At 52.0% G+C, this 27,704-nt stretch overlaps 8 protein-coding genes across 8 annotated transcripts; 5 read left to right on the top strand and 3 right to left on the bottom strand.

Moving 5' to 3' along the window:
* Positions 1–167: 167 nt before the first annotated feature.
* On the top strand, positions 168–1,356 carry BDZ83DRAFT_648741 (mediator complex, subunit Med18; the record flags this gene model as incomplete). The annotated part of the gene is made up of 4 exons (XM_060510214.1): positions 168–178; positions 276–764; positions 796–1,185; positions 1,302–1,356. 4 exons carry the CDS (start codon positions 168–170, stop codon positions 1,354–1,356), a joined length of 945 nt encoding a protein of 314 aa, XP_060368535.1.
* A 2,910-nt stretch (positions 1,357–4,266) lies between these two features.
* BDZ83DRAFT_570558 (glycosyl hydrolase family 61-domain-containing protein) lies at positions 4,267–5,441 on the top strand (the record flags this gene model as incomplete). Its single annotated transcript, XM_060504316.1, has 4 exons — positions 4,267–4,389; positions 4,455–4,879; positions 4,942–5,061; positions 5,123–5,441. 4 exons carry the CDS (start codon positions 4,267–4,269, stop codon positions 5,439–5,441), a joined length of 987 nt encoding a protein of 328 aa, XP_060368536.1.
* A 634-nt stretch (positions 5,442–6,075) lies between these two features.
* BDZ83DRAFT_570596 (endo-1,3-beta-glucanase) lies at positions 6,076–7,176 on the bottom strand (the record flags this gene model as incomplete). Its single annotated transcript, XM_060504322.1, has 1 exon — positions 6,076–7,176. One exon carries the CDS (start codon positions 7,174–7,176, stop codon positions 6,076–6,078), a length of 1,101 nt encoding a protein of 366 aa, XP_060368537.1.
* A 3,147-nt stretch (positions 7,177–10,323) lies between these two features.
* On the top strand, positions 10,324–12,250 carry BDZ83DRAFT_129041 (uncharacterized protein). The gene is made up of 4 exons (XM_060501199.1): positions 10,324–11,018; positions 11,091–11,243; positions 11,312–11,837; positions 11,936–12,250. The coding sequence occupies exons 1-4, from the start codon at positions 10,484–10,486 to the stop codon at positions 12,015–12,017; spliced, it is 1,296 nt and encodes a 431-aa protein (XP_060368538.1). The 5' UTR covers positions 10,324–10,483; the 3' UTR covers positions 12,018–12,250.
* Positions 12,251–13,065: 815 nt separating this feature from the next.
* Positions 13,066–14,365, top strand: BDZ83DRAFT_553173 (uncharacterized protein; the record flags this gene model as incomplete). The annotated part of the gene is made up of 2 exons (XM_060503503.1): positions 13,066–13,499; positions 13,633–14,365. Coding segments are annotated over 2 exons (1,167 nt in total), but the record flags the coding sequence as incomplete, so codon positions are not given.
* Positions 14,366–14,428: 63 nt separating this feature from the next.
* Positions 14,429–15,292, top strand: BDZ83DRAFT_551855 (uncharacterized protein; the record flags this gene model as incomplete). The annotated part of the gene is made up of 1 exon (XM_060503496.1): positions 14,429–15,292. A coding segment is annotated over one exon (864 nt), but the record flags the coding sequence as incomplete, so codon positions are not given.
* A 5,165-nt stretch (positions 15,293–20,457) lies between these two features.
* BDZ83DRAFT_129061 (uncharacterized protein) lies at positions 20,458–21,239 on the bottom strand. The gene has a single exon (XM_060501200.1). The coding sequence runs from the start codon at positions 21,129–21,131 to the stop codon at positions 20,721–20,723; it is 411 nt and encodes a 136-aa protein (XP_060368541.1). The 5' UTR covers positions 21,132–21,239; the 3' UTR covers positions 20,458–20,720.
* A 2,468-nt stretch (positions 21,240–23,707) lies between these two features.
* On the bottom strand, positions 23,708–26,684 carry BDZ83DRAFT_648746 (uncharacterized protein; the record flags this gene model as incomplete). The annotated part of the gene is made up of 6 exons (XM_060510215.1): positions 23,708–23,968; positions 24,088–24,108; positions 24,500–24,565; positions 25,383–25,453; positions 26,199–26,405; positions 26,513–26,684. The coding sequence occupies 6 exons, from the start codon at positions 26,682–26,684 to the stop codon at positions 23,708–23,710; spliced, it is 798 nt and encodes a 265-aa protein (XP_060368542.1).
* Positions 26,685–27,704: the final 1,020 nt, after the last annotated feature.

Genomic DNA, 27,704 nt, shown 5'->3' on the forward strand with positions numbered 1-27,704 from the left:
TGGCAAAGTATTCCGCTGTTGACCCTCAAGAGCGACGTTCGCATGTCGATGATCGTAGCTCAGAGCTTGGAAGGAAGCATCGAGCTTTGGTGGGGCACGGCCACTTTACCGGCAGAAAGCGCGACGACGCCCACGCGCCTGAGTGACGGGCGGACACGTGACCCAGAATGCGCGGCAGGTACGTATCGGTGGAGCGATTTCACGGGACCTTCACATTCACCTCGATGAGACGCCTTTCATGAATCTCTCTCATTCTTACGCCCTCACTGCCCTAGTCCTTCCCCAAACTTGCCCTTATCATCGCCAAATTCGTCGATCAAGATGTACGAGCTCTTTCTCACGACGCTCGTCGACGACGACGATATCCAGGCGGCATGCTCCGTCCTCGGCGGTCTCTGCGCCATGCCGGCCTGGCAGAGTCTCCATCGCGTCCTTTACTTCAAGGGCCCAGGCAAACCCGGCGGAATCTCGAACCAAAGTTCGATCATCAAAACCCCGCGCAAGGACATCCAGATGCTGTGGAAAGACCTGCATCAGCAACTGAGCCGTCAATCTTACATCCTCCAGGCCCGATATGAGGTCTTCAAGGATAAGGACTTCGGCCCGACCGCTCCGGAAGTGGACTTCAATGCGCGCGCCGGTACCCTCCGATGGACCGATTTCCCTGATCCTCCCCAGGTCCGCTCATCGGTCACTCAGCGCAAGAAGACTGAAATTTGGGATCAAAGGAACTTGTTGTCTGTGATGAAGGACAACAACTACCAGTTAGTTTTGGTCATCCGTTATTGCTGATAGGGATCTGACAATATGCAGGTTCAAAAGCGAGGCTATTGAGGAGACCTATCAGTTCTTCCGAGAAGATGTGGAATTTTGCCTCTCGAGACACTACATTCTCCAGATGAACGGTGACAATGGTCCTCTCACTCAAACAGCTACATGGGACACCATGTCACCGGCGGATCCCGGGCAGCGTTGGATGTTTCTGATTAAGGTTCATGTTCATCAAGACAACAAGCCTGATGAGATTCTCAAGGCGCACGAGCAGTTGGCCAATATTCGACGTGAGCTCGAGGGCGTCTTCGAGTTCAAGATGTTTGACCGACGTATACACGATACCCGCGTTGCGGTTGAGATGCGAAATGCGCCTGCACCACTGCCTCAAGTCATGACCATCACAGACCAGCGGTAAAAGATAGCTATCGTACCGAATTTGTGGATCATGGCCATATCCCTGATCCATGTTTTATAGCACATATTCATCAGTTGGCAAAACGAGTGATGAATATAAACACACAGTCAAGGTCGAGCACCATCGCTGGTCGTTGGAACTGTACTCGCCAATGCTTCGGCCTCTAGGCGCCTGCCGAGCATCCATGTCGCGTTGGACGCCGTCAGGTCTGTCAATAGCTTGAGAAGCTTAGACTAGAGGTTCGAAGACTGCGGCTTAGGAATCCAGCAAAGAGGTTCAGAGTCAACCCGTGGATGCTCATGAGGTTGCCCCGAATCGGGCCAGAGAAGAAGCTTACCCTCATCGAGTGCATTATCATGGAATTCTGCTCTCACAATGGCGAGCTTCTTGCAAAAGAAGACACGCAGCAATCAGAAAGAATTGCAGAGTGCAAAAGTTGAGAAAAGGACATTGGGAGTGGACGGGGCAGGAAGACAGTACTCGGATATTCGGCACGAGTACGAAATGAAGTTGGGATACCTTGATAGGGAATCCACAGGTTCCAGAAGATTTCTTCAGTCAAATGAGGTGGGCCAATATGTGTCGTCAAGAATAGCCTAGGACCACAAGCTACCTTAAATCAGAGATGGCATCAAGCTTATTTTTTGACTGATGCATGCTGTCTTTAAACCGGCAAAACAGTGCCGTTCGTGTTTCTGCCGTTCATAAATTGACGTCTTCTGATTCTTCTGGCCCAGCTCAACGACAATGGGGTTGAAAACATTGCCCAATTGGTTAGTAATTGCTTTTGGTCAACTTTTTCTAGCTTGAGTGTCCGTGAGTAGAGAAGAACCAGAAAGAGTAATAGATAGCGCAGCAGGAACACCAGAGTTGAGGGTAGTTTACAAAGTGTCATTGATCTTGGAGTAATCTCAGACAAAACCACAATTATGCGAGACGATCAAAGAAATCGCTCTCAGACTTTTAGAACTTTGGACCTCACTACAGGATATGACGTACGATATTCTCACTTGCCGCCAGATGCATGGTCGAAAATATTGGCCTTATTTCTTTTCAGAGCGGCACGATATGGCCAAGACTTTTCTATGCTGCCGTAGCCCGTTCCCCCCTTTGCTCGTTGACGGTTGGCGCCATCATCCATGGACCATGCATGGCCCAGGCGCTAGAACTGGCGGCCCTGGTTTCGAAATGATTAAACGTGCAGCGGTCAACGGTGCGGTGCGCTAAAAGGGTAACCCCCCATCGAAAAATTCAGTCGTCCCCGAACTGGCCCCCAAGATCTAGGCTCGTTTCACTCGGAGATGATTTCCCGCCTAAAGGCTCGGGGGACCACCGTATACTCTCCACATACGGCCATTGATAAGTTGGGAACCGAGGTGTTGAGGGGGAATATTGATCCAAACTTGTATTTTGGCGAAGCAATAGAGACGGGTTGGCATCTACAATAGGCGCTCATATACGGCTGGAGCTGGTCGAGAGCGTCAGTGCGGCATACGAATTGAGTCAATCAATAACCGCATAGGGAACTGTCAGAGCCAGCATATTGACTCGAGAGCGGCTGTGTTCTGCATCGTTCTCCTCGCCCTCCGACTTCAGAAGTTCAGAAGGACCAAAAATCATCTCTACCCGTAACGCACGTGTCCGCCAGTGGTACAGGCTTCGACCACTGAAGACGGGCTTGCAGGGCTCATCCAGGGTTGGACCACTTTGGGTGACACAATCCATCGAGCCCCAGGACCGTCGCTCGCCCCTGGGTAGGATGACGATCGCGGATCACTCCTTTGCCCAATCGGAATCATTCAAGACGAGGGTTGATTTGCGCCAAACGGTCCAGCACCACGGAGACACGCGAGTACCAAGGAAAGTATATGTTAGTGATTCTCCGTCGATCTCGCGGGTGAGAGCTAAGTTTCAATCTATTCAACGTCGCCTACAAAACTCTAGTGAGACTTTTGCTGCTGACCCATATTGCATTGTACGAGAGTTCCACCGAATTCTGCCTGCGTTCGTTTATACCAGTAAACTCACCTGTTTCTATGAGTCCTGAAAGGGAAGAAGGCACAGTAAGCACTTTTGCTGTGGTCTTATCTTGGCCAAACTGAGTAGCGCCAGGGGCCACATGCTGTTTGTGTTTCAGGTTCGGACGGCCAGCCGCGAAGGGGGATCAAAAACCGGGGGTCAGCACTGGTTGCCAACACGCCAGTGGTCGAACACTTGGATCCGACTCCAGGGACATCGATGTCCTCCAAGGGGTTAAATTAAGCTTGGGGTCAAGTTGGGACGACTGAAGCGAGGGATGCCCGCCTTGGGAACCTGTCCAGCCGAATAAGCAAAGGCGAATTCGTACAGAAGCCGCACCAACTAGCTGCAAGTTGATGAACCCTGGTTGACAAACCCGAACTGGGCGCGTCACCCGCGCAGCCGAAGCTGCAAGGCACACATCCCGCAATTTAGACACAACAGCGGGCATCCCCACAACGTTAACCCCTTTCAAGATTATTGCTCCAATGAACGATCGGTGACACCCTTGGGCATGCCCGGGACTGCTTCTTTACGGCGGGAAAGCGATGCTGCAGCCTGTGTGCCCATTCAGTTCCTGACGAACCCTTGCGGTATAGAGATTAAACGCTTCCCTTCGAGGTATCAAATCCCTGGTTGTTAGTTGAACCGATGAGGCGGCGTCGTGGGCCAGTGGGACGGGATTGCGGACCCCCTTTCCAGAATTTAGGCTTGGCAGCTCTAAACTGGCCTGACCATGTCCGGTTGGTGGGGAGGAGGAAGACCGAGGACGATGTTGGTGGTTGAAGACGGGAGGGGAGGGGGATAGAGGGGGAGTGATGCGAGCCAGAGAGGCCATACATATACCATCTCGGTCTCCTCGTTTCTCGAGAAGAGAGTTTGTTTTGTCTCTTCAACAGTTTCAGTCACTCATCTGTCCACTCTTTACTTTCAGTCCTTCTCTACAGCTCGACGCCGGCGTCATTTCACTCACTTCTCACCTTTGTGTGCACTTCTTCTAACGCCCGGAAATCACCTTCTTTTCTCAAAACAACAACCAAACCAAAATCACCGTCAAGATGAAGTCTGTCGCTGCTCTCGCCCTTACCGCCTCCATGGCCAACATGGTTGCCGGCCACGCTATCTTCCAGCAACTCTGGGTCAACGGTGTTGACCAGGAGTCCAGCTGTGTCCGCATGCCCGTAAGTCGACTTACACAGACTCTTTGCCACAATTGTAACGTCTGAGACTAACATGAACATGATAGGCTTCCAACTCCCCCGTCCAGGACCCCACGTCCAACGACATGCGCTGCAACGCCAACTCCGCTGCTGCCACCACCACCTGCGGCGTCAAGGCCGGCGACACCATCACCGTCGAGATGCACCAGCACAACACCCGTGCCTGCTCTGAGGAAGCTATTGGAGGTGCCCACCACGGCCCCGTCATGGTCTACCTGAGCTCCGTCGCCGATGCCGCCACCGCCGATGGCTCCAGCTCTTTCTTCAAGATCTTCGAGTCTGGCTACTTCGCCAACAACAACACCTGGGGTAACGACCTGATCAATGAGGGCTGCGGCAAGCAGAACGTTGTCATTCCCTCCGACATCGCCCCTGGTGACTACCTTCTCCGTGCCGAGACCGTCGCCCTCCACGCCGCCGGCTCCGAGAACGGTGCCCAGTACTACATGAGGTATGTACAACCTTCTTTTCACTCATCGCCGCCTTCAAATCAAGAGATTAACAGTGAATTAGTTGCTACCAGCTCAAGGTTGAAGGAACTGGCACTGCTAAGCCCGAGGGTGTCGTCTTCCCTGGTGCGTACAAGGCCACCGACCCTGGTCTGTTGATCAACATCTACAACACCATCACCTCGTAAGTACACCCATTATCACCCATCACCAGTAGGAACACGATGAAACTGACCACCAAAAAGCTACGTCATCCCTGGCCCTGCTGTCTACGAGGGTGGTGGCTCTTCCGGCTCTGCCCCGGCCTCCTCCGCTCCCGCTGCCTCCGCCCCGGCCGCCACCAGCGCCGCTGCCGCTTCTTCTTCGGCTCCCGCTGCTGCCGCCCCCACTACCCTCGTCACTAGCGCCGCTGCCGCCTCGGCCACCCCCACCGCTGCTGCCCCCGCTACCACCTCTTCCGCCGCTGCTGCCTCTACCTCCGCTGCTGCCGCCCCTGCGCCCAGCAGCCCCTCCGGCTGCAAGCGCCGCCGCGCCCGCAAGGCCCGCCGCTCTGCCAAGTACTAGAGTGTACTAGGTCTGAATCTAGACGCCGTGGAAAGGCGATAGATGGTTGTTTATAGAGGAGACGTATCTTTCCGGTACATATTAGAAGTTCTTTGTATATAGTATACCGCGTAATTCTGCGATTTACGCCCTTTTCGAGTGGCACAATACAACAAGACTTTTCCTTGTTCAAAAAAGTTCCAATTCCTTGGTTGTTCACATGCTTAGAATACCGCTCAAAGTGAGGCGTGCTGAAATGCTGACGAGTATTGCAACTATGCTAACATAAGATCATTAGAGCGAATATTTAGTCTTCCAACTCAAAAGTAGGGCAGCAACTGGTACTGAAGCCAAATAGAATCAATGGGAACGGAGAGATGGCTAGCCCATCTAGCTCAAATAAAGTTGTTTCAATCCACAGAGAGAAGAGAAGATAAAGGGTGGTGGTCTGAGTGTTCTTTCATCTGCGTACGTACTTATGCTAATATACAAAAACAGGACTCGCTCGCAAACTCCAACAAACTAAGCAAACAATATCAAAGCCGCTCCAAGTTGCCATGCAAATGTCTTTCAGCGCCGATGTCTAGATCAAAGCAAGACCAGTATGAAGAGAAAATAAAAAGTCGCCAACTATAGATGGCAAGAAACAAAGGACCTAAGTGCTGTAAACAGCAACGTACTTGACCTCCATCCGAGAGTCCTTCCCGCCGACAGTCTGGGTATTGGGCGTCTTGGTACCAGCCTTAGCATCAGGGAACTCGCCACCGATAGCAACGTTGAGCAGGATCATCTTGGGGGTCTGAGCAAGGTTCTTCCACACAGCCTCATCGCCAATCTCCTGGCCCGTGATGGTCTTGGTCACCTTGTCGTTGAGGTACCACACGAGCTTCTCGGTTGCGAAACCGCCACCGGCAGAACGATCAACCTCGCAGGCAATCTTGACAAACTCGCCGCGCGGGAACTCGGCGCTGGAGCTGAGACCTGTCTTCTCGTTGCATGGACCGCCGTCGATGACACCGCAGTGAGCCGTCTGGAACACCGTGCCGACGCCGTTAGAGACCTCGAGCATGTCGATCTCGCCGACGCTAGGCCACGAGGTGACGTTCGTGCGGAAGGCGGAGCCCATGGACCAGAAGGCTGGCCAGATACCGGACTGCGTCGCCGGGTTTGAGGCCGGAATCATGATGCTTGCCTCCATGCGCAGCTTGCCCTTAGCCGGGCAGGTGAAGTCCGAAGCGGCATTGGTCTCGATGCGAGACGAGGTCCACGCCTCGCCGGTCTTGATGGGCGTGATGGTCAACGTGCCGCTCTCCGAGATGGCAATGTTCTTGGTGTCCTTGGTGTAGGTCTGGATCTCCTGGGTGCCCCAGTTGGTGGCGCCACCGGGGTAGCCAGTGCCGACGTCAAAGGTCCACTTTGACGAGTCGGGTAGGGCGCCGGCCTTTTGCGTCGAAAAGTCGTCCTCGAAGACGATCTTTGCGTAGCCGGCGGGGAGGGTCGGCCCGCCGCCCGTGCTGTTGCCTCCCTTGCCTGGGGTCGTGCTGGCGGCAGGCTTGAGGGCGTTGTTGATCGGGGTAGCGACACCAGACTCCTGAGGAAATGAAGGGACGGCTCCGGAGGGTGCGAAGCCTGGCTTGCTGCCATCCGGAGACGGGAAGCCGCCGGGGTAACCTCCCTTGGGAGGGAACGGCGCCGGGGATGACCAGCCCGCGCTGAAGAGAAGAGGAAGAAGAGACAAAACCTGCTTAGTCGTCATGGTGGTGAGCTTCGTCGAGAAGGACTGGGATAAGGAATGGGAGAAAGGAACGAGAAAAAGATAGAGGTAAGATGGAAAAGAAGAATGGCGCTTGCGCTTGATGTCCAGCAGATCGGATGATGATCTAGAAAATTCCCTTTCGATGAGATGAGATCTCAATCTTCTTTATATTTTCCGTGAAGTCATATTAGGAAGTCATTATAACCTTCGCTTAGAAGGTTCGTCCTGTACAGATCACAATCTCTATTCCAAGTCTAAGTGACAGCACGCTACTACGAGTGGATTAGGACAAGGAAGACACTATTTTGAGCATCCAATTGCACCATAGTCATGAGGTTTCCCCATCTTAGCAAACCGGTGTTAAGATAGAGTCGCTTACCAAGTAGATGGCTTTTTGGGGGCTGTCATCCCATCATTCGCTGCCGCTACTGGCGGCCGGGTGGGACCCGGAGGGGCCTTGAGTCTTGACGTGAACTATTCCGGGGCACCGGCGCGCCGGCCGGCATCAGAAAAGAGCCTTGCCAGCACACGTTTTCTTAGCGACTCCTGATCCGGAACTCATCTCGGTCCAATAAGGGGTCTCGTTTTCGCAACAGCTTGGTATTTGGCTGACAATTAACACTATTTTGTTTATAGCCAATGACTCGGCACTATCGTTACTCTCCCGCTGTCGTTCATGCGTTACCGACTGGACCCCGGATCGGCCAGGCACAATCTGGAACTTAATGTCGGTGCTAAGACGATGGATCTCCACTCAACCCACCATCAATGTCAAACAGTCCATTCTATTTCCAACCGACGAACCGGCCCCTAGACGTTTGAATTTACTTCTCACAGGCACAGCACCAAAAATGGATGTTCCTGGCGCAGTACGTCGAGACTGAGTTATCCGCGCGCGCCAAGGTGATACTCACGGGGATTGAATCGGACGCAACGCTGCGCTTAACTTGCCGTGACTGACTGACAGCTCACTCTGCACGCGACAACCTGGTTGAGAGGCCTAGATTCTGTGGTTCGTCGTCGGTGATTTTTCCTGTTTCTCATATTCTCCGTTAAAGTTCATCAAGGATGGAGGGTTCGGCTGCAGCTTTTTTGGACCTACAACTGCTGTGCACAATATACCCCAGACTTGGACAGCTTGCTGACCTCATGCGTACCAAGCAAATTGTTAACTAAGATGTTTCCTGTGTCTATTTTGACTATTGGGCGATGCCGTGATAGTGTCAACTATTTCGGAACTTACACTCGCCACGTGAAATCTTCTTAGGTTCGCGCATATAGGCTTTTGCTCGGCCAAACATACTTCGAGAGGAACTTTGCCCTTAATTTCCACGTACACAGCCAACCTTTCTCGCTTTTCTCACTGCAGTGGTTAACTCCCCGCGATAACAAGCTCGCTTTACCTACCAATTGCTTACTTCGTGGTGATTCCTGGATCTTGGCGATCGGCAGCAGGACATCTTCTATCTTCCTCCCATGGGAGAGACTAGCCTAGGCTGGTGCCGTTCCACTGCCAGCCGTAGCTCGACCAGACCAGAAAATTACTCAGGAAATCGCCTTCAGGCGAGGCGTGTCCGCGATCGTAGCCAAAATTTACGTGACGGGGCTGGGGGCCCTGGGTTTGGGATAGGCAGGGCTAGATGCCTTTTTGAGGATCGCGGAGGCATCGGATTCTTCATACAGACCTCGTAGCCTTAGAATGGAACCTCGATCAGAACCAGCTTAACCTTCAATCTTTAGGCATCGGACAGGCCACAATCTCATCTCAAGCTTTCTTTTTGCGAGTTCTGAGTCCACAATCGTTTGTCGCAAGCATGAAGGCTGGTCACCCAGCGAAATGTGGGAGATACTAGAATCGTTCAGGGTGTTATTTGCAGACATCTGTGATTAGAGGCTGCAGATAGTATCGCAAAATCCAAAGCCCACAGCCGACACAGGACCTTTGGCCAACCACGGACGATGAATCGCAATTTGCAACTACCCAAAACCACATGCAAGTTTCCCTGCAGAGACGAATTCTGAAAGTAATCGAGGTCAGGGCCAATTCTACTATTGGATAGGTTTTCGGCAAGGAGTTAAGGGAATTGAAGAGGATTTCGACCTCCTTGTCTCATTGAATATAGACCCCAGAGAAACAAATTATGCGCTTCAAGAGCCATCCCGCCTATCTTACAATGACATGAACCATTCAGCAGCAGACTACCTCCATACATTTCCTGCCACGCTTATTCTGAATCTGAACAGCTGGATCGACAGGTAGGTAGCTCAGGCGGACAAGGCTTCCGGCCATTATCCTATCACCTTGTGGTGACTCATCCATAGACATTGAGGTGTGCCGATCTTTGCAGAAAGATAAGGCTGCAGGTGTATGCATGTATTCGGAAATACATCTAGCTGAGCGCTGAAGTCAGATCAATCGGTCAGATATTTGCCAAGTTCCAATTATATCTATCTACCTAATACATCACCAATCGGACGAATGTGAACATGTAGAAGCCTTGCCTAGACCCAGCCACAGCGCGAGAACACAGCATACCGACATGAGTTGGTTGCACCAAACAGATCGCAGGGCGCTCGAGACATGCGAAACCCAACCACCGCTCAAGCTGCTGTCTTACTCTCAGGTCGGTTCGGTGAATTTGTCCTGTAAGGCTGTAGCCTGCATATGCCTTCATTCTGGAGTAATTGGTGGTTCGCGTCCTCTGCGCCTCCACACCCTACCCACATCGGAAAGTCTTGATTCTTCCCATTCCATTTGTATCTGAAGTATAAGATGTGGCTCTTTTCCCAGGTTGAGAACTAGTACTTAATAACTTCGGGTGCGATTGCCGCAAAAGGGAATTGCCTTACGATTGACCAGCCTTTGGGTCCCGTCCAGTCTACATGGCGTCTACGAGAAGTCAAGCTGAGGGACTGTCTCAGGGACCTACTCGTACAGGTAGCCCTGCGCCAGATGTCTCGTCAACACATGAAAATGGAACGAGCAGTAAGTATCTCAGAGAACACAGAACCAACTTTTACAGGCAATGAAATCAGAAAAGTCTAATTAAAATTCATCTCCAGAGGAAATCACGGCCAGTGATCCTGCATCGATGCCAACAATACCAAAGCGGGATAAGTTGGATTATCGACCGTTCATTCTTTCCAATATAGCTCTTTTCAGCTCAATCACCATAAACTGTGGTATCTTGGCAGGTCTCATCGTCTTTGAAAACGGACTTACTTCGTCGTCAGTACGCCAGCCTACTATGCCTTGCTAGCTTCACTCATCCTAATCGGAACTTGTACGGTAACCCATTTGGAGACCATGCTTCTCAACCTCTTTCGAATGACGCCGTTCATTCTATGTGCACGAAAACAAGGCGCTACTGCGGGCCAAACAATTCTTCGAAGCTACTTCCCGTCACCAAGCTTTCGAGATGCATGGGAGACTAAGAACTGGCTTCTAATGCTCGCCTACACCATCTACTACCCAAGCTACTCCGTCATCGGTTTCAAATCGGCTCTGCTGTATGAGAGCTGGGACGATACAGACATCCGTCTACATGTAAATGACTGGGCGTGTTATACGTTGATTGCCTTCTACAGCGTTATTCAGCTGTATCTCATAATCGTTTTTGTATATCTCTGGCGACACAAGACCGGGCTACAATGGGACCCGGTTTCAATAGCAGACATATTGGTTTTGTTTAGGCACTCCAATGTTCTCAAATACTTCGAGGGATCATCCATAGCACAAAGGCAGTCAATGTTCGAAAATTTGGAAAAGATTCCTATGTATCTGAAGTATTGGAAAGCAGAAAATGGCAAATATTGGCATGGCTTTGGCACAGACGACATAGGTAAGTTGTGAAGGGGTTTTGATATTTCTTGAATCTTCATGACGGTTACAAGATACTAATTCAACCCCACAGAGTCGGAAGATATTTCGCCAAACGTAAGGGCCGACAGTTCGAATCCAATTGGCGAACCCGGGATTGCCCAGTCTCCAGTTGAGCTGCGGGACTTAACACAAAGTGGCTCAAGTCATCCAGACCAATCCCCAGATGCTTCTTCTCACCTTTCGGGTCAGTGTATTCCAGTCAAACCGAACGGAGCAAGAAATTACTGACTGATGTGCGTTCAGGTTCTCCAGGCGATAGCAAGACTTCACCGGTCTCTATGGACACTCTGGCCTTGATACGCTATAATTCTGCTTGGGCAGTTGCCAACCCAATGTCCGTCTACTGTCACTTTTTTCTGGCCTTTTCGCTCATGATTCTTTTCACTGTCGGCATCAGCATTACTCCGTCCATCACACCAGATAGAGGTTACTGTTGGGCACCGCAAAATTTATCCCGTAATTGGGCCAACTTCCTGTTGGACGTTATTCTTACCACTGCCGTTAGCTTCTTGTCTGATTTTTGGGCCGCCTTATCCCTCTTTGTGGTCCACACCGAACCTCTGGCACGCATGGCAAGACCCTCGGAATCAGGAGAGCCAGCAAAATACACCCTGCTTCTCAACTACACTTCCTCATTCCTACCTATCAGGATATACAACGCATTCACGAATAAGCATTGGAAGCTTGTGCGAATCATGTTTTGGGAGCTCCTCCAACGCTTATTCCCCACACTGATCGGAACCAGCATTATTGTTTATTCTAGAGTCAACAGTGACAGGTGTGTGGTCTGCTTTTCAATGCCGCTATTCATCGTCGTTATAGTTGGACTAGCATCTTGTGCCGGACTCATATTTTTCGAGCTACTTCTGGCATCAGTCTTTCGTCGCACTCCGAGGGACTACCTCTCCATCGCAGACATCGTGTCTTGGTCCTCAACCAGTCAGCTTCTACATCGTGAAGCAGACAGCAAGAAATCTGACAAATTGAACTACGATATCGATGATCCACTAGACGTGGATGTTCATGGAGAGAAAGGCAAGAGATGGTATATGCAGAGCCGACTGGAGTTGCAGCTGAAGCAGTATCGTCTCGGGTACGCCAAGGTTCCCGGTCAGGAGTACTATGCTTTCGGCATCACAGATGAGATCCCGGAAAAGTTACCAGAGGTGCGGCCAACCAGGCTTGCACGCAAGCTGGAGTTGAAACAACAGCCGACCGAAGAGAGCGGTCATCCCTCGAAGCTTGACATTGTCACGCGCAATCGATTCAAGACGTTCGAAAGACTCTTATTAGAATCTGAGGATACGACGGTCTCATATGACAACGGTGAGGTATTCCAACACCAGATTCAAAATGAGCCAGAACGAACAGAAGAGAACCCGTAAGGGTGTAATTTAGTGCGAGTACCATTGATGGCAGGTGGTTAAGACCATGCGAATTTGTCAACGTTGTCGCGTTTGGCCATTGACTGTAAACTCAACTGAGTATGTGACAGATTATAGATTGATTTCTCTCGATTCCTTTGATGAAATTGGTGTAGATCGGTTTGTAGAAGCCATAGAACTTTGATGTCATTGTGCATCACATTTGCATCTTGGCTCGCCTGATTATGTTGGATGCACTGAGTGTCTCGAAACTGCCTACAAGCACCTGCAGTTCTTATGTCCGAACCAACGAGTAGACTTTGCATGCCAACATGCCTACTTATATTTGTAATATGCAATGCATGTGACCGAACGCCACACGCACGCTTAGCCAATGGCGATCCGATATTCAAATGAAGGTGAGAATAGGAGCAGGTTCATGAACCTAGCCACAACCAATTGAGGCTGTACAGGCTAGGAGCCTGCTGATGACGGACGCCTTTTCACTGAGGCGAAGCGAATGATGGTGTGAAGACGTGAAAGCAGGCTCTATTGCCTTCCATACTCATTTTCATCATACCACCGTGTTCATTCTCCTCTTTTCACTTGGGAGCAGCAGAGCACGAACGGATTTTGGGCGAAATGGCAGAAGGGGCTGCAGCTTTTGCCATTGCCGGCAACGTTCTACAATTCGTCGAATTTGCAACAAAATTCAGTAACAAATGTCTCGAAATTCATCGTGCTGGCGGGAGCGCTCCTGGCGACTTGCAGAGTCTTCGCTATCTTGTGGACAGCCAGCAGAATTTTTTGCAGCGACTGCGGGTGTCCGATTCAGAGCATTCAAAGATATTGCTGGAGCATGTAGAGGTCGCAAACGTTGCAGAAGCGTGTCACAAGAGGTTTGCAGACATTTCAAAGTCTCTGAATCAAATCGGCATAACAGGCGGCAAAACGGTGCGAAGTGTCGTTCTCAACGCTTTCAAGGCAACATGGAATCAGGACAAGATCGAGGCTCTCAGAAACGAGGTTGCATCGTTCAGTCAGAGCTTGAACACGTCGCTCCTCCACTCTTTAAGGTACGAGCTAAACCACTCCCTTGGCTATAGTAGGGCGTTGCGACCAATCCCAATGAACCCCGATGATGGAAGATGACCGTGCGATCTAGCATGGTCTCGATGTGCGGCGCATAGCTAATTATTTATCATTCAGAGAGTACGCTGCCAAGTCAGAAGAGCAGCAGATTGCTATATTGGAAAAGCTTGACATCATTCAGGACAACACTGGAACTTTGACAAGCACCTCTATCGTTGAAGGACAGGAAGCCTCATGGAATGCACCCGGGGATGCTGTCATAGCCTTCATCGTCCGCTCTCTTGACGCAGAACCTGAAGACCGCGAAAAGAGCGCCATGGAATTGCGACACGGCATACTCCAGCGTATCCTCCTCAATACAACCAGCAGGGTGAATCATGGCGAAGAGGTGGGCCCTCCGTCAATTAACCTACCTCGAGATCGCGAGAAACAACTTCAGGCCACGATATTGGCAAGTTTTGTTTACGATGTCATGGATGACCGGCATTCGAGGATCATTGATGCTCACGAGGAAACATTCCGCTGGATATTCGAGCATCCCAAAGAGGATCCAGGAAAGTGGTCCGACTTCAAAGATTGGCTCAAGTCCGATGAGCAGCTTTATTGGATCACAGGGAAAGCGGGTTCAGGAAAATCTACCCTGATGAAGTTTATCTGCAGCTCAGCCCCGGAAAGTCGTCCAGATAACACGATTGATCCTGACGAATCATCCGACAACCAGTTTGAGCGATGCCGTCACGACCTGCTGGACTGGGCTGGAAGTAGACCCCTGATAATCGCGTCATTTTACTTTTGGGCATCCGGGAACGAGTTGGAGGCCTCGCCGAAGGGTCTCTACATGTCACTCATATTTCAAATCCTTCAACATTGCCCAGAAATGATACCCCGTGTGGCACCTCTTTGGTGGGAAGCAATGTCGTTGTTTGACGACAAGCCCTCACAAATGACAGAAGCTGAGTTAGAAGCAATGATACGACTTGTTATCATCGAAGCTCAGAAAGAGCGAAATATTTGTTTATTCATCGACGGCCTTGACGAATTTTCGGGCAAGCCACAGAAACTTATTGATTTAATCAAATTCATCTTGGAATGCCCAAACGTCAAGGTGTGCGTCTCCAGTCGTCCTTGGGTTGTCTTTGAAGATGCTTTCCAGCACGATCCCAGTCTGAAGCTCGAAGATTTGACCTACAAGGATATCAAAGGCTTCATTGCCAAGAACTTTGCTGAGGATCCGGGATTTGCTAGACTGGCAAGAAGGGAACCGGAATACGCAAGTCTGCTAGAAAGTCGCATCGCAACCAAGGCCGCTGGAGTTTTCTTATGGGTCAGCATGGTAGTCAGGTCTCTTTTGTCCGGCATGGGAAACGACGACAGAGTTTCCGACATGCAAAGAAGACTTGATCAGTTACCGCAGGAGTTGGAGACTCTTTACAGCACGATGCTCGAATCTCTGGAAGGGTTCTACTTCGAACACGCAGCGCAGTACTTTCTTCTCCTGGAAGCGTGGAAGACATCGCCGCCTGCTGTGTTGTTTGACTTTGCCGACGAGGAAGTTGGATACCCCATCAGTCTCCGCGTGAGAGAGTGCTCCCAGGATGAGATCCGCGAGCGAGCCGAGACGGCTCGTCGCAGAATTAACAGTCGTTGTCGAGGGCTGCTTGAGGTGACATCCCCATCGACAGTCACCAAAGGTGTCGAGGGTTTCGGAACAGTACAATATCTCCACAAGACTGTGAGGGACTATATCCTGAAACCAGCTATAGACACAAGAATCAAAGCCGCCAGGCCGAATTTCGACAGTCACCTTCGTATATGCTCTGCATACTTGTCCGCCTTCAAGACCGTTGTGATCCAGGATAGACACAGGTCCGTTCCTGGCAAATCCTTTTCTGGCAAACCGCATCCTGGCAAATCTTCTGTTGACACTGACACAGAATGCGACGAAGAACTGGAGCGAAACATGAGCAATTTTGCTGCGTGTTGTCTGCAAGCGGCATCCAAGGTCAAGAAAGAAAACACGACTATAATGGTTGACTTGCTTGACTCTCTACGCGAGTCATCTGCACGGATGATCGGTGACGATGAGAAGAGGCAAGCACGCTTCTACCGTTCGGTATCCCGCTCAGAAGGTCTCGGCAACTGGTACAACACGAAAGCGGGACCCAGCTTCCTTTCGCTTGCTGTGCGGCTTGGTGCGGTGAACTATGTCGAGAATAAGGTATCTACAGGATGTTTAGTACCTCGGGCTTCCTTTGAGTCGATCAAAAAGTTCGAAATGTCCCCAGCACTCCGATTGAGACAACTCATTGGCGATACAAGTAGAAGTGACGCGACACACGTGTCCAACGACGAGCGACATTTGTCTTGGCCATTACTTGTAGACGCACTTCACCATATTCCACCGAGACTTGATATGGTCAGGCTCTGTCTAGAAAAGGGGGCCGATCCGAACTTCCAGCTCCACGGAAATGGATCGACTATCTGGACAGAGTGGATTGCAGATATGATTTTACGCATTGCTGTCGTGAAAGAAAAAGGTTCAATTCTAGAAATCACACGAGAAAGAATGAAGGACTGTTTGACGCCACGGTGGGATGCTACGCAGCTGCTGATTGAACATGGAGCGCGTGTGGACTCACATGCTCTATCACTTGCAAGGGCGAGATGGGCCTATTTGAAAACGCAACTCAGCGACAGGGAGGCAAAGAGGTTTGGTGAAATGCTAGTTCGCAAAACACAGGACAGAAGTTACGATTCGACCCATGCTCAAGCAGCTATGCTGATTACTTGACGGGAAGGGGGATAATTTACAATGTATTTAGGCCGTGGGAAGGTGTTGATATACACGTCAGCAGAGCAAACTTTTCGGCCGGTACAAAGCTGAATAATTGATATTGAAATGCGTATATGTATATGGAGGGAGGAAGTTGGTAGTTAATGCCTCCGACTCCTCCATTGGGTGTAAGTAGGTAGAACCTAAGTCCCTTTGTACCGGTCCGACCACCTGCCGCACCCCCCTTTCCTAGGTACCCTCAATACTCCAACAGAAAGATTCTATAGGTAGTGGTCATCAACGCCTTCTTATTCTGTCATCTGTCTGGAGAATCTTCCTCCCTACCTGTAGCGCCGGTAATTGACCTTCCAACCCCACCTCATCCGAACACGCCCCACATCCAACCTCCGTGACCCGATCCCCATCATCAACCACCGCGGCCCGGACCGAACTTCAGTCGGGACCCACCCATATCCGCAAACCAGGAAAAACAATCTCATCGCAAAGATCTTCTCCATCAAGATTCCATCTGACATCCGGAAGACCTCTCCAACCGACCCGGCATCAACCCCTCACCATAAATAGCATCCCATCTACTATCCCCTCCCGAGGGAATCGAATGATTCTCCGTCATTCCAAAAGCCACTGGTGCATGGCGTCCCGGCAATACACCTGCCCGTCCCCGTTGCCACATCACGCCCGCAACCCCCCCCCCCCCCTTCTCCCTCCCCCTCCCTCATGAGCTCGGATTTAGCCTCGTCTTCATCGGTCATTTTCACATTTGACATCTGTCACATTTTCCCACCATGCCTACCCGCACCCGAACCCTCAGCTCAACTCCAACGACCAAAGCCAAGACCCCCCCATCCCCGTTGGCCACGTCCTGTTCCGAAGTTGAAACCTGAGTAGTCACATTTCGAAATCCCGCCGGAAGAGAAGCTCAGTCGGAAAACTCAGAGAGACACCCATCCATCCTGCTCGCTTCTCACCTCCGAACCCTCCGTACGGCGAGCTGCTTGCATCCCCTCCTCCTCCCCGGAAGACATCTCACCCAAACGATCTCCCCATCTTTGCTATCATGTTTCATCAGCCGCAGAGAACCCTACCAACGCAAGCCATCGACGCCTCCCGCTCGCCTGCACCTACCCTCTCCAAACGAGCACAGGCATGCCAAACCCCGAAGAAGCTCTCATCTCACAGTCACACTAACCGCATATCAAGTCTCTAGAGTGACCAAGTACACCAACCGTCAGAGAAAAATTCCGTCACTCCTGGCCGGACGATTGGGGCACGCTGGCTCCCGCCGGACTTGAAGCTGCGCCACCACACTCTTCACCAGCAGTTATCCCCTACTAAGGGAAGATACCGAAGAAACAAGCACAACAGCCAGGCCGAGTATCTACCTTGCGCAGTTGGATGAAGCAGACAGCAAAAGTGCAAAATGAGGCAACCCGCAGTATGATCTGCAAAGTGCCGCCTTCACTTCCTCAGCCATCCTCACCTCCCCCAACCAACCCCATCTCACCTCCAAAGCCAGACATCAAGTGTCTCCCCATCTCCAAAACATCCAGCCTTCCACTCTCTTTCCAGCGAAAGTCACGGCGACCTGCATCTGAAACACGTGGCGTCAAACGCCCACAACCTTCTCCCACTCCAATACCCCCCTTCCCGTCGAGTCCAGGCCCAGCCCCAGACTGAATCCAGTCCCCCAGAGCCGCCTCGACATACCTACCGTGCGTTTCCCCGGTCCCTATCTCCGATGTAATCATCGCCGTGGCGAGTTTGCAAGCATGCAACATGGTAATCTATTCATCCCTCATCATGCAATGCACGACGCGCACCTGTCATCCGCAAATATAGACAATCAACCCACTCTCCCAATACACCAAAACACACGCCAAAAGCTGACGGCTGCCGAAGCGATACCGATAAGCAGTAGACACCAATAACACATACCACTTATCACGCACGTAGTACTCGCGCGGGGGAACCGGCAAGACTAGCAGGCTACCTTAGCTACCTACCTCCCCCGGGCGATGGACCGCTTGCCGCGGGGTAGGCAGACCCCCGGCGATCGACAGCATTACATCCGTCGCGGTCGCGACGCGCTGGACAGAGGTACGAAGCGAGGGGTCGGGTTGTAGCTTGGGGGACCTTAGAGTAGGGGAGGGGAGGAGGGGACGTCGTGGTTCCCCAGTATGCCCAGCAGCTGACGAAATGGGACAAGCTGACTTCTGCGCTCTACGAGGCACACCTCGTTGGGGCTTCATACGAGGCATACATCACAAAGGTGGCGTGAATCAAGACGCAAACACGAGCGCGGGAGCTTAGGACGGGTTATAGGTATTCAAGTAGGTTTATTTTCAGCCATCATGTGATGGCAGTCTATCCACCACCTTATACCGGTCGCTCGCAGCTCGAAGCTGGAGGCTTGAAACTGCGACCAGAAAGACGGTCGCAGCAGGGCTCGCCAATGTGGTAGAGTCCAAATCAAAGAAACAAGTCTGTACAAGATGGCTGGGCTCGGTCCTACCGCAGCGCCGAGCTTTGCGCCTGTGAAACGCCCAAGTAAATCCAACAAAACAGGCTGCCACTTTATCCCGTGGGCCTAGGTCTGCAACTCCGGTGCGGTTTTCCCCCAAGTCTAAGATTTTTCTCCTCCCTTTTGAACACTCCTCCCATTGGCTCCATATGTTTCTTCCGTAAGAAAGAAAGTATCTACAGGCCTTGCAGCGCCGCCATGGGCGCTTGCTATTTTAAACAATAAGAGTACTAAATAATAAACATAAACAATAAGATTTGTGGTGGGTGAACCCAAAAAGAAGACACGGTAAAAGGAAAGGTTGGTTCGTAAGATGTCGTAAGACGTGGCCTAGTCGAGGCGTGGTGGTAGAATGAGCGACGATAGTCGGGTATCTTGTGTGAAGAATGTTCGAAAGAAAAAAAGATGGTGATGTCCGACGTGAACCACACGCTATCATCACCGTTACTTCGGGGTCGTTAATCGTAACAGTAGGTTTTCTAGCCGCCAAATCCGTGTTTGAAGTGACGAGGCAGATAAAATATGTGAAGGGGCTGTGTCTGACCAAAGGCTGCATTCATCATCTGCGAATGCCAACCTTCTCGGCCAAGTTACGCCAGAAACGGCCTCCCTTGCGCTCCTCGCTCCTGGAGCGAATCATTTTCGTGTCGCGCTCCATAGGCCCGACAATATCTTCATCGCCACGCTCAGGGAACTTGCCCTCGGCATCAACAAGTCGAGGGATCGCGGTGGGGAGGCCGTCTTCGAGGCGACGCCATTGCATACTAGCAAAGGCATCGTCTTGGGTAGGTCTGCGCAGTATGGCAGAGCCGCCACTGCTGGCGCGAACGCGACCACGACTGCGGCTGCGGGAGCTTCCTGGGCGTTGGCTGCTTGACTTGTTGGCAGCCGCAATGCGCTCCATCGTCTGCTCGTGGAAAGTTCGCCAATTTTTCTCAGTCTCGGCCCACTTTGCCTCAGTGAGCGCATAGATTTTGGAAGTCTCGCTATAGTTTTCGCCGGTTCGCACAAGGTGCTTGGTGTAGCTGACACGAGCGGCTTCCCAGTCGGCTCGCAAGAGCCGGAGAGTGTCCATGTCAGCCTCCACCGGTTGGTAGGGTTGCGGAGTAATGGTGAAGTTGGCATGCCCAAGGCGATCCGACCACTCGTCGTGGTCCTGAACAATAGAGGGGAACCCAATAGGCAGCTCTTGGCTCGATTGAACGTGTCGGAAAGAAGAAACTGACGGCTTCGCGCTCAGCGAGGGCGTCGAAATCTGAGCAATCGGCTGAGGGGAGGGGATTTCCAATGAGAGCGTTGAAGGATCCACGCTGGGGGATTGAAGAGGACTGGGATGAGGGACTTCTGTTGGTGGGCTGTTCATCAAGAGGGGAGGAAGTAGAGGGGTTGCGGCGAGGGCCCGGTCACGCTCGATGCTTTCTCTCTCATTGTTGGCCTTTTCAATGTCGATGGGAGCCGGAGAATCAACACTTTCGCTACTTTCCCAGAAGGAAGTGGCGGGAGTAGGGACCGAGTATTCGTTGAGCCTATCGAGTAACTGCCGTGTAGGGCCAGACAAGGAGGAAGACCGACTTGATGATGCCGCGCGAGAAATAGGATGAGCGTTCTCAAACGTCAACTCGGTAGTAGGCGAAGCAGTCAACTGTGCCCGCTTTGTAGACTTCCATCGCGAGAGCTGTGGAAACCGTGACCCCAAACGTGTAGCCAAGCCGGAGAAGGGAGATTCGGTTCCACTCCTCTTTGTATCCAACGTGGATGTAAAATCGCCATCACTGGAAAATCCAAGGTCATAGTCGATATCGAAACCGGCAGGGTACACGCTGTTGAGCGTCTCAGAGCTCTCGTGGTGGATGCATGGCTCGTCGCCTATTTGGTCATATTAGTGTCGAGCTAGTCAACAGAAGCAGAAGCCGACTTACACAAGCAGTTGTACAAATCGAACGGCTCAGCCAAGATAGTGTTTTCGTCAAGTTCGTCTCTCTCCAACGGTTCCTCTTGCACATCAGGAAGTGGCCTCTTGGAAGACTTCGTGTGGATAGTTGATGTTGGCGACGATGGGCTTTCATTGACGCAGGTGGGCGGGAGGTCAAGTGATGAAGATGAACTGGAGTAGCGTAGATGTCCCCTTGTTGAGAAGGTAGGTGTAACGGGTGATGCAACGTCGGAAGACGAAGAATTTGTCGTATAGTAAACGTACTGTCGGTCCATTTCGCTTTCTGTGAACTCGGGCTGTTGCTCTTCGAATTTGCGACGCTCTTCGACAAGCTGAGGTAGCAGCAATGGTTTCAACCTGGGAGACATGGTGTCTGCCCCAATGTTTTGTAGGATTTAGCAACGTTAGTTACTGTTGCGTCAGATGTTCAGGTTGGATGTTCGGGGCTTGTGTCGTTTGGTTATATCTTGACAGGCGTGGTGGGGTAGCCAGACGTTGGATTGAACAGAGAGAAGCTGCTGCTGCTGCTGCTGCTGCGGTGATGATGAGATGAAGCAAATGTGTTGTGCCAGGTTCTTATCCGATGTCATTCCAAGTACACATGCGTTTAGTATCCGATTTCAAGTCGTGTAAGGTTGCCGTTATTGTCGCGAAGTGGGTGCGTTGGGGTTTGGTCTGGTGTAAGTACTCTTTGGGTACTTGGTTGTTGTCGACGCCACTCAGATGGTTCCTGTCAGCCGGATCTTCCCACTCCACATTCTCGTGAACCTGTACTGGCTGCTTATGTTGTCTCTCTTTCCCCCAGCCGACAACAGCGACGTGGCGTTTTGCTGTTGCGAACTCTTTTATTTTTCTCCCCTCGGAGGCGGTGATTGTTGTCGTGACTGAGTGAGTGACGGCAGTGTAGAAGCCCTGGAGGAATGCCCTGGTTTTCTCCAATGAAGTGAAATCAGATGTTCGAGCCGGCCGTTTGTCAAGGGCGGTAAGTTGTCCCACGTGTACGAAACTGGTGCAGGGTACCTCGGCCTGTCTGGCGGTGGTTGGGCGTGAGTGTGCTGGTACTGGGGGTCCAGCAGGAATTTGGTTATGCGTGCGTTGTTGTTTCCTCAGTGCAGATGCCTCCTCTTCCAATCAAATGGGGGTGACGATGGACCCAATGCGACACTTGACTTGATAGCTCCGGGTCTTGCTGCAGGGCGCACACGTGAGGGGATGACAGCGTCGTTGAAGGGTCGCGGGGAATGGGGGTTCGTAACGCAAAGGTCCAGACGCAAGGTGAGGCGGTCGTCGATATATGAGGCCGTGGAGGTGTTGCTGGGTTAGACAACGGAAGAAGCCTATAGTCTAAGAGAGGATCGAACGACTGGCGACGGGTGCTAGCTTATGGCTTGCGACGAGTGACTATGCTTCTACGGGAGAAGAGATGACGGACGGGAAACAAGTCGAGACAAGACCAGACCAGACGGCGATGGGTTCCCAGCCAGGTGATATTTCCCACAAGGAGGGTGGGAGAAGAAAATGTTTGGACAGGACAGACGGGTGGCAGTCGGCAAGGAAGACAAGGTTGAGAGGCAAGGTTGTGGGCGTGGGTCCGGACGGAGGGGGTGTGTGCGAGTTTTTTTTAGTTTTTTTTTGCAGCGACGGCAACGAAGAAGACGAAGACTTTCAAGACCGAGCGAACTGCGTGGGCGAAGTGGGTGAGGAAAGTGGAGACGAGGTACCCAGAAGGAGCAACCGGAGCAGGGGGTGTGAGGATGACCGTGGCCGGGAGCTAGGATGCAAAGGCTTGGTGGGAAACTCAAGCTTACCTTCCTTGTCTTAGCTAGAAACCAAACCTAAGATCCAAGCTAACTTTTCTGTGTGCTTACCTTTTGTGTTTTTCTTTGGAGGGCAGGAGGGCAACTGGAGTCTGGTCTGGATGGGAAGGGGGAAAAAAACAATAACATTGGTTACCTGAGGGCGGTACGTACTATTTTTCACCTGACCTGACGAAATGGGAAACCTGCAGCAGACACCGATTGGGAAGGAAGTAAAGACAGCGAAGGATACGTACCCATCTCTCAAAGCCTTCCTTCTTCCCTGCGTCCTGGGCCTTTTTACCCTGATCCCGGCCGGAAGAGGAGGTACCTAAATACGTAGGTACATGGAAGCATGGTGAGGTCAGGCAAGAAAGGGAAGGAACGAACTGGTGCCATGTGCGATGGATGGGAGGAAGGCAGGAAGGAAGGCCGGCCAGACCTTCTTGCCTTCCATGTCTTCCTCTCCTTCCGTGTAATTCTAGATAAAAGGTACATTGCTGGACTTGGTGGTGGAGGGAAAGAGGATCCTATTGTCTATCAAGTCGGTAGGCAGCTCCCATTAAGCCAGTCGAGAATGGCAGGAGCAGAGTCGGTTGACGAGGTTGACAAAGAATAGGAACGGAGGAGGGGAGGTGTCCGCATGTCCTGTCGGTTTACCTTAGTCATTTTGGCTGCACCTCTGATGGGAGTCATCGTTGCACACATTTTTCCCTCATCCCCCAGCTAAACCCCACGATGGACGGCGGATACTCCAACTCCTCCATTCTCCCGTGTACAAGTACACAACTCATCATCAGGACACTTACGATTTTTTTTTTTTTTTACCGACACCGACTGAAAACACTCTTCCGCTTTTCTTGCATCTTGCCTCTGCCCCCCAAGACGGGTCTGTGGGACGGGGATGCATGGAAACTGCTGCAACAGGGCGCCTCTGTCGTTTCGTGCTATTCTTTCTTTTCTTGTCTTTCTTTGTCTCTCTTTTTTCTGACTCTATCGGCACAGCCAACCCCCGTCTCTTTCAAAGTCACTTCCCACACGGTCAAGCCTCGAGGCAAAAGAAGAAACAAGGGCCCTTTCCATTAGGAGTCCGCCTTCCGGTTCCCTCTGTCAACAACAAGCTCGCCCGCAGCCTAACTACGGAGTACCTACGCAATGCCTACCCAGCGACCCGTTCTACGCCAGATGCAGCTTAACCTCATCCCCTGGTCCGTGTGTCGCCGTCGACTAGGCCCCAGGCTCAGTGTGGAGGAGGATAGTGGAGGAGCTCCCTCAAGCGTCTTCATGCCATTTTCTCTGCCTCTCTGCCTCCGCCTCTGCTGATGGGTCGATTGGTTGACGCGGCGGTCAGAGATCTCTGCCTCAAAGACGGCCCAAGCCTTTCGGGATTCAGGGTTTTGCGCTGTGCCCTATACCGGAGCCACGTTCCCATGTTGCATGTTCGTTTGCGGCTCGCGGCTTGCCCTCGGCTTTCGACGTTGGTGGAGATTTCCTTTGGAATGGGGAAAATACATCTCCGACCCGATACCAGCTTGGGTATACGGAGTACCTATTGAAAGGCGTTTTCAACGAGTTTCCCAATAACTACAGCAGAACTATCGGATGGAGTCATGCTCTAATGGCACCAGTCGTCCGTCTACGCCGGTGACACCCCCTACGGCTGCACCCCGTTCCGATATTCGAGACACCGGCGATACAGAGCAAGACAGTACGGCTGATGTGACTCTCGTGTTTCCACGGCAGTTGGTTTGCTTAGTCCACTGCCTAGAGAGACTGAACCTGACTCTGCGACGAGAGGGAGGCGGTCCTCAAACCACTTAAGCTGCGTCACTGCTATGCCAACGACACGGAAGAACGCGGTGCGCAAAGCTAGCCCGCTAGCTTGGCAAAGGTAGTTCATCGGGGTTTTGTGGTGTTGTCAGTCCACCAACCCACAATACCATCGGTGACATTCTGCTGACACCAAAGATACGTGCCTTGGACTCCAGAGATTTTGACCGCCGATTCTGCCATTAACATGGGCAATTAACGCTGCCGATTGCCTGATGGCACCTCGTGTAGTTACCAGGCGCAGTGCAGAACCAGGATGGTGTCATTGGCGAGGGTTTTCCGTCTTCTCCGAGCTATTCTACAGCCAACTCTTATGCAGTGGACGTCACAGAGCAGACCTTGCAGCAGCCAACCGTCGGTCGAATTCCCAGTATGTATACGGAGTACTTCGGCCTTCCTCTGCAGTCTTAGCAGCCTCCGCACACCAGTTGAGCGGCTGCCAGTCCATCGACAGAAACGTTGCTGCAGCGGAGCGACGGACACCAATGGACATGCGTCAGTCAATGGCTGAACAGACAGGGAGCGGGGCAGGGTTCAGGGCTTCTCCCCGCCCATAGTCTGCCCGCCAAACCTGGCTTTCGCGTTCTTCATTGCTGGGAATGTCGGAGCCTCAATGCTCATCATTGGGTTAACTTTGAGGCATCCAGCTGTGGCCTGTAAGTCTTCGGTCACCTACGCAGTTGGTTAACTTCTACGGATCTTATTCCTCCAGACGTTTCTCAACGCCTCTTTCGTCGCCCCCTCTTCTCTCCTCGCGATCCGCATTTCCTCGTCCGGCAGATATCACAGCAATTCGAACCATGGATACGTATCAAACCTCGCTTCTGCATCCACCTGTTGTCGGTGACGGCATGCCCTCTTGCCGCTTCGGCCTAGGGTCCGCCGTCTCTTTTGCCCTGCTTTGGCACTGCCTCTGGTGTTCCGAGAACGCTAACCCCGATTCGGTTTCGTTTCCATCGCCATCAGGGATCATAGCTCGGCCTCCTCACCTACCCTCCCCTTGTCTGTCGGTTCGGCCAGGGTACCAGGCTCCGGTCCAACGTTATCCTCTGTCTTGACCGGGGCTACAGAAACGGTCAAGCGTCCTTGCACCAGTTCCCCTCATCCCTGGTACGGGTTGTGCTCCCCGTTGGCCGGAGGAGGGCTCGCGGGAGACGCTTGCAAGTCGCCAGCCACTGACAGCTGGATGGACAATGGCCGACATGCACCGCGGTTGAACCAAAGAGATGTCCACTATTTCACGGCACGCTCTGCTGGGACAGCTATGGAGTACGTTCTGGGCCTTCTCAATCTCTCCACCCAGGCGGATCCTGCTTTGCCGATTTTGGGTCCGGCTCCAAGAGCCCGGTGGACCTGACACTGAACGTTGACGGGGACACTTGAGCATGGCTCCGGCGGATCTGCATAAATCGGCTGGATTCGTCCGCTGCATTATGCATGCACAATGATCTGGCTATTACGAGGTCGACCGTCGCCGACCGGTCCCGCCCTTCAACGTCCGTCACTTCGAAATCTATGTTCCCAGTCGTGCCATATCACTCGCCTACGAGCCGATAATTCTCTAATGTACACGGACAAGACATCACCCAATACTATGCCGTCCGAAAGTTCAGGCAAACAAGGGACGAGAGCCTGAGCCTTGAACAGGCTCCCACTCGATTGTGTATGGTACCCCGCGCAGCGCAAACCGTTCGACGCCCAAACCCACTAAGTTGTCCCCGTAGCCTTCAGCAGTCCTCGCTGCAGATACAGTTTGCCCGATTGGCTTTTTCACATTGGCTATCTCTATTCTCCAAGATTTTCGCTTACTTGGAGGTCGATTGTCGAGTTGTTCCCAGCTTTTCGGTCGCTTGATTGGGTTCGTTGTCCACAGGGGCCAGGGCTTGATGTACTTCCCCCAGCGAGAGGTTCGTAACTCCACTGCGCAGCGACCAAGAGCTCGGTATGGATACACCACTGAAGCGCCGGAAACTGCGGACCTCGGAGCACAACAAAGAATAACGCGGATAAGATTTGCTAGTGCTTGTCACCAAGTATGGTTTGGGGCATTGGCCTATTGGGTATCAATCAGTGCAGTCATCGACTCCTTCAGCGACGTCGGACAGTGTGGTGCAGTTTTTTACAATGCAGAAAACCTGAAGAGGTCAACTTATCAAAATCAAGGCCAGTCGATGTGCCAGTATCTCGACTCCATACTCCGTACTCCATACTCTCTTCTGAGCGAGCATCGCCGACGGCAAAGCTTTTGGAGGATCCCGGCGGCCCCTCAGCCCGTTTTCGGCATATCAGGTCCATGCTCCAGTCACGACTCACGATTCACCCGCCTCTCGTTAGGGTGCCTTCATCCCCTCAACCTTGCGAGCGGGTATGTTCCAGGTCGGCGGGTAACGCAACGCTGTGGCGCGGGGAGCGATGTAGCTGCCTCCTTCCTGCTAAGGAATAGTGACCAGCCCCCAGAAGATGGGTGTTGATGGAATGGCATGGAACGATACGATGGAATTTGAGGGCCATATCTTTGAGCAACGCCGCAGCAGTCGCAGCTAAGCCGTGATGCAAGAGTCAGGTTGCTCACGACATGGCCCTAGGCCAAGCAACAATCTTGAGTGGAAGATCTGATTTTTGTGCACCTACGAAGCCCTGAAGAGCCAGCTTCGTGGTCATTGACAGAACATCAAGACCTCGTCAATGTGCATGTCATTCCATGCCAGTCGCCATTCTTGAGACCACCCTCAAGGCCTTCGGATTTTGAAAGGTCTTGCGTACTCGGAAGCTTTGAGTATAGGTATTTCAACCTCAACCCAACGCTTTGGGTTCCAAGGAGCCTGTGCCATTTTGAAGCAGTGCAGCCCACAGCGGAGACCAACTGACAAGTCTGACATGGATCTGATCGACGGGTGAGAATCTCGATGAGTTGCCAGGACCTGAGCGAGGAATGACGATTGTCGAGTATGGCCAAGAACTAAACTCCAGCTTCTGGTGGTCCACAACGGCGCAATTGGCGAATGACGTGCTGCGCCCTGGTCCGATATTACAACATCCTCTCAAAGCCAGGGCCACCCATCGTAACCTCACGAGGCCTGCCAAATCCCCATATGGTTTACGGGATACCGAGGGTTGAAACTATCCGTGGACAGGTCATAGCAGCGACTGTCACTACGATGGTTTCCTGTTATTACGACACGGGCAGATCCCCACTCAGGTCAATGCACCACAACAAACAATTGAACTCACGCCCATCGGCTGCCTAGGTAAACACTGTTTGCTTTGCAGTGGTTGTCATAACAGAGCAGTCACACATCAATACGCAGAGGACAT

This window comes from Colletotrichum acutatum (assembly GCF_030867785.1).
Source record: "Colletotrichum acutatum strain CBS 112980 chromosome Unknown BDZ83scaffold_17, whole genome shotgun sequence".
Taxonomy (NCBI): domain Eukaryota; kingdom Fungi; phylum Ascomycota; class Sordariomycetes; order Glomerellales; family Glomerellaceae; genus Colletotrichum; species Colletotrichum acutatum.

Coding starts and splice junctions, on each gene's coding strand:
- BDZ83DRAFT_129041 (XM_060501199.1), top strand. CDS start 10,484: ATGCTTCTCAACCTCTTTCGAATGACGCCGTTCATTCTATGTGCACGA. Junction 11,019..11,090: donor CTTTGGCACAGACGACATAG/GTAAGTTGTGAA, acceptor TCAACCCCACAG/AGTCGGAAGATATTTCGCCA. Junction 11,838..11,935: donor TCTAGAGTCAACAGTGACAG/GTGTGTGGTCTG, acceptor TTCTGGCATCAG/TCTTTCGTCGCACTCCGAGG.
- BDZ83DRAFT_129061 (XM_060501200.1), bottom strand. CDS start 21,131: ATGTCTCCCAGGTTGAAACCATTGCTGCTACCTCAGCTTGTCGAAGAG.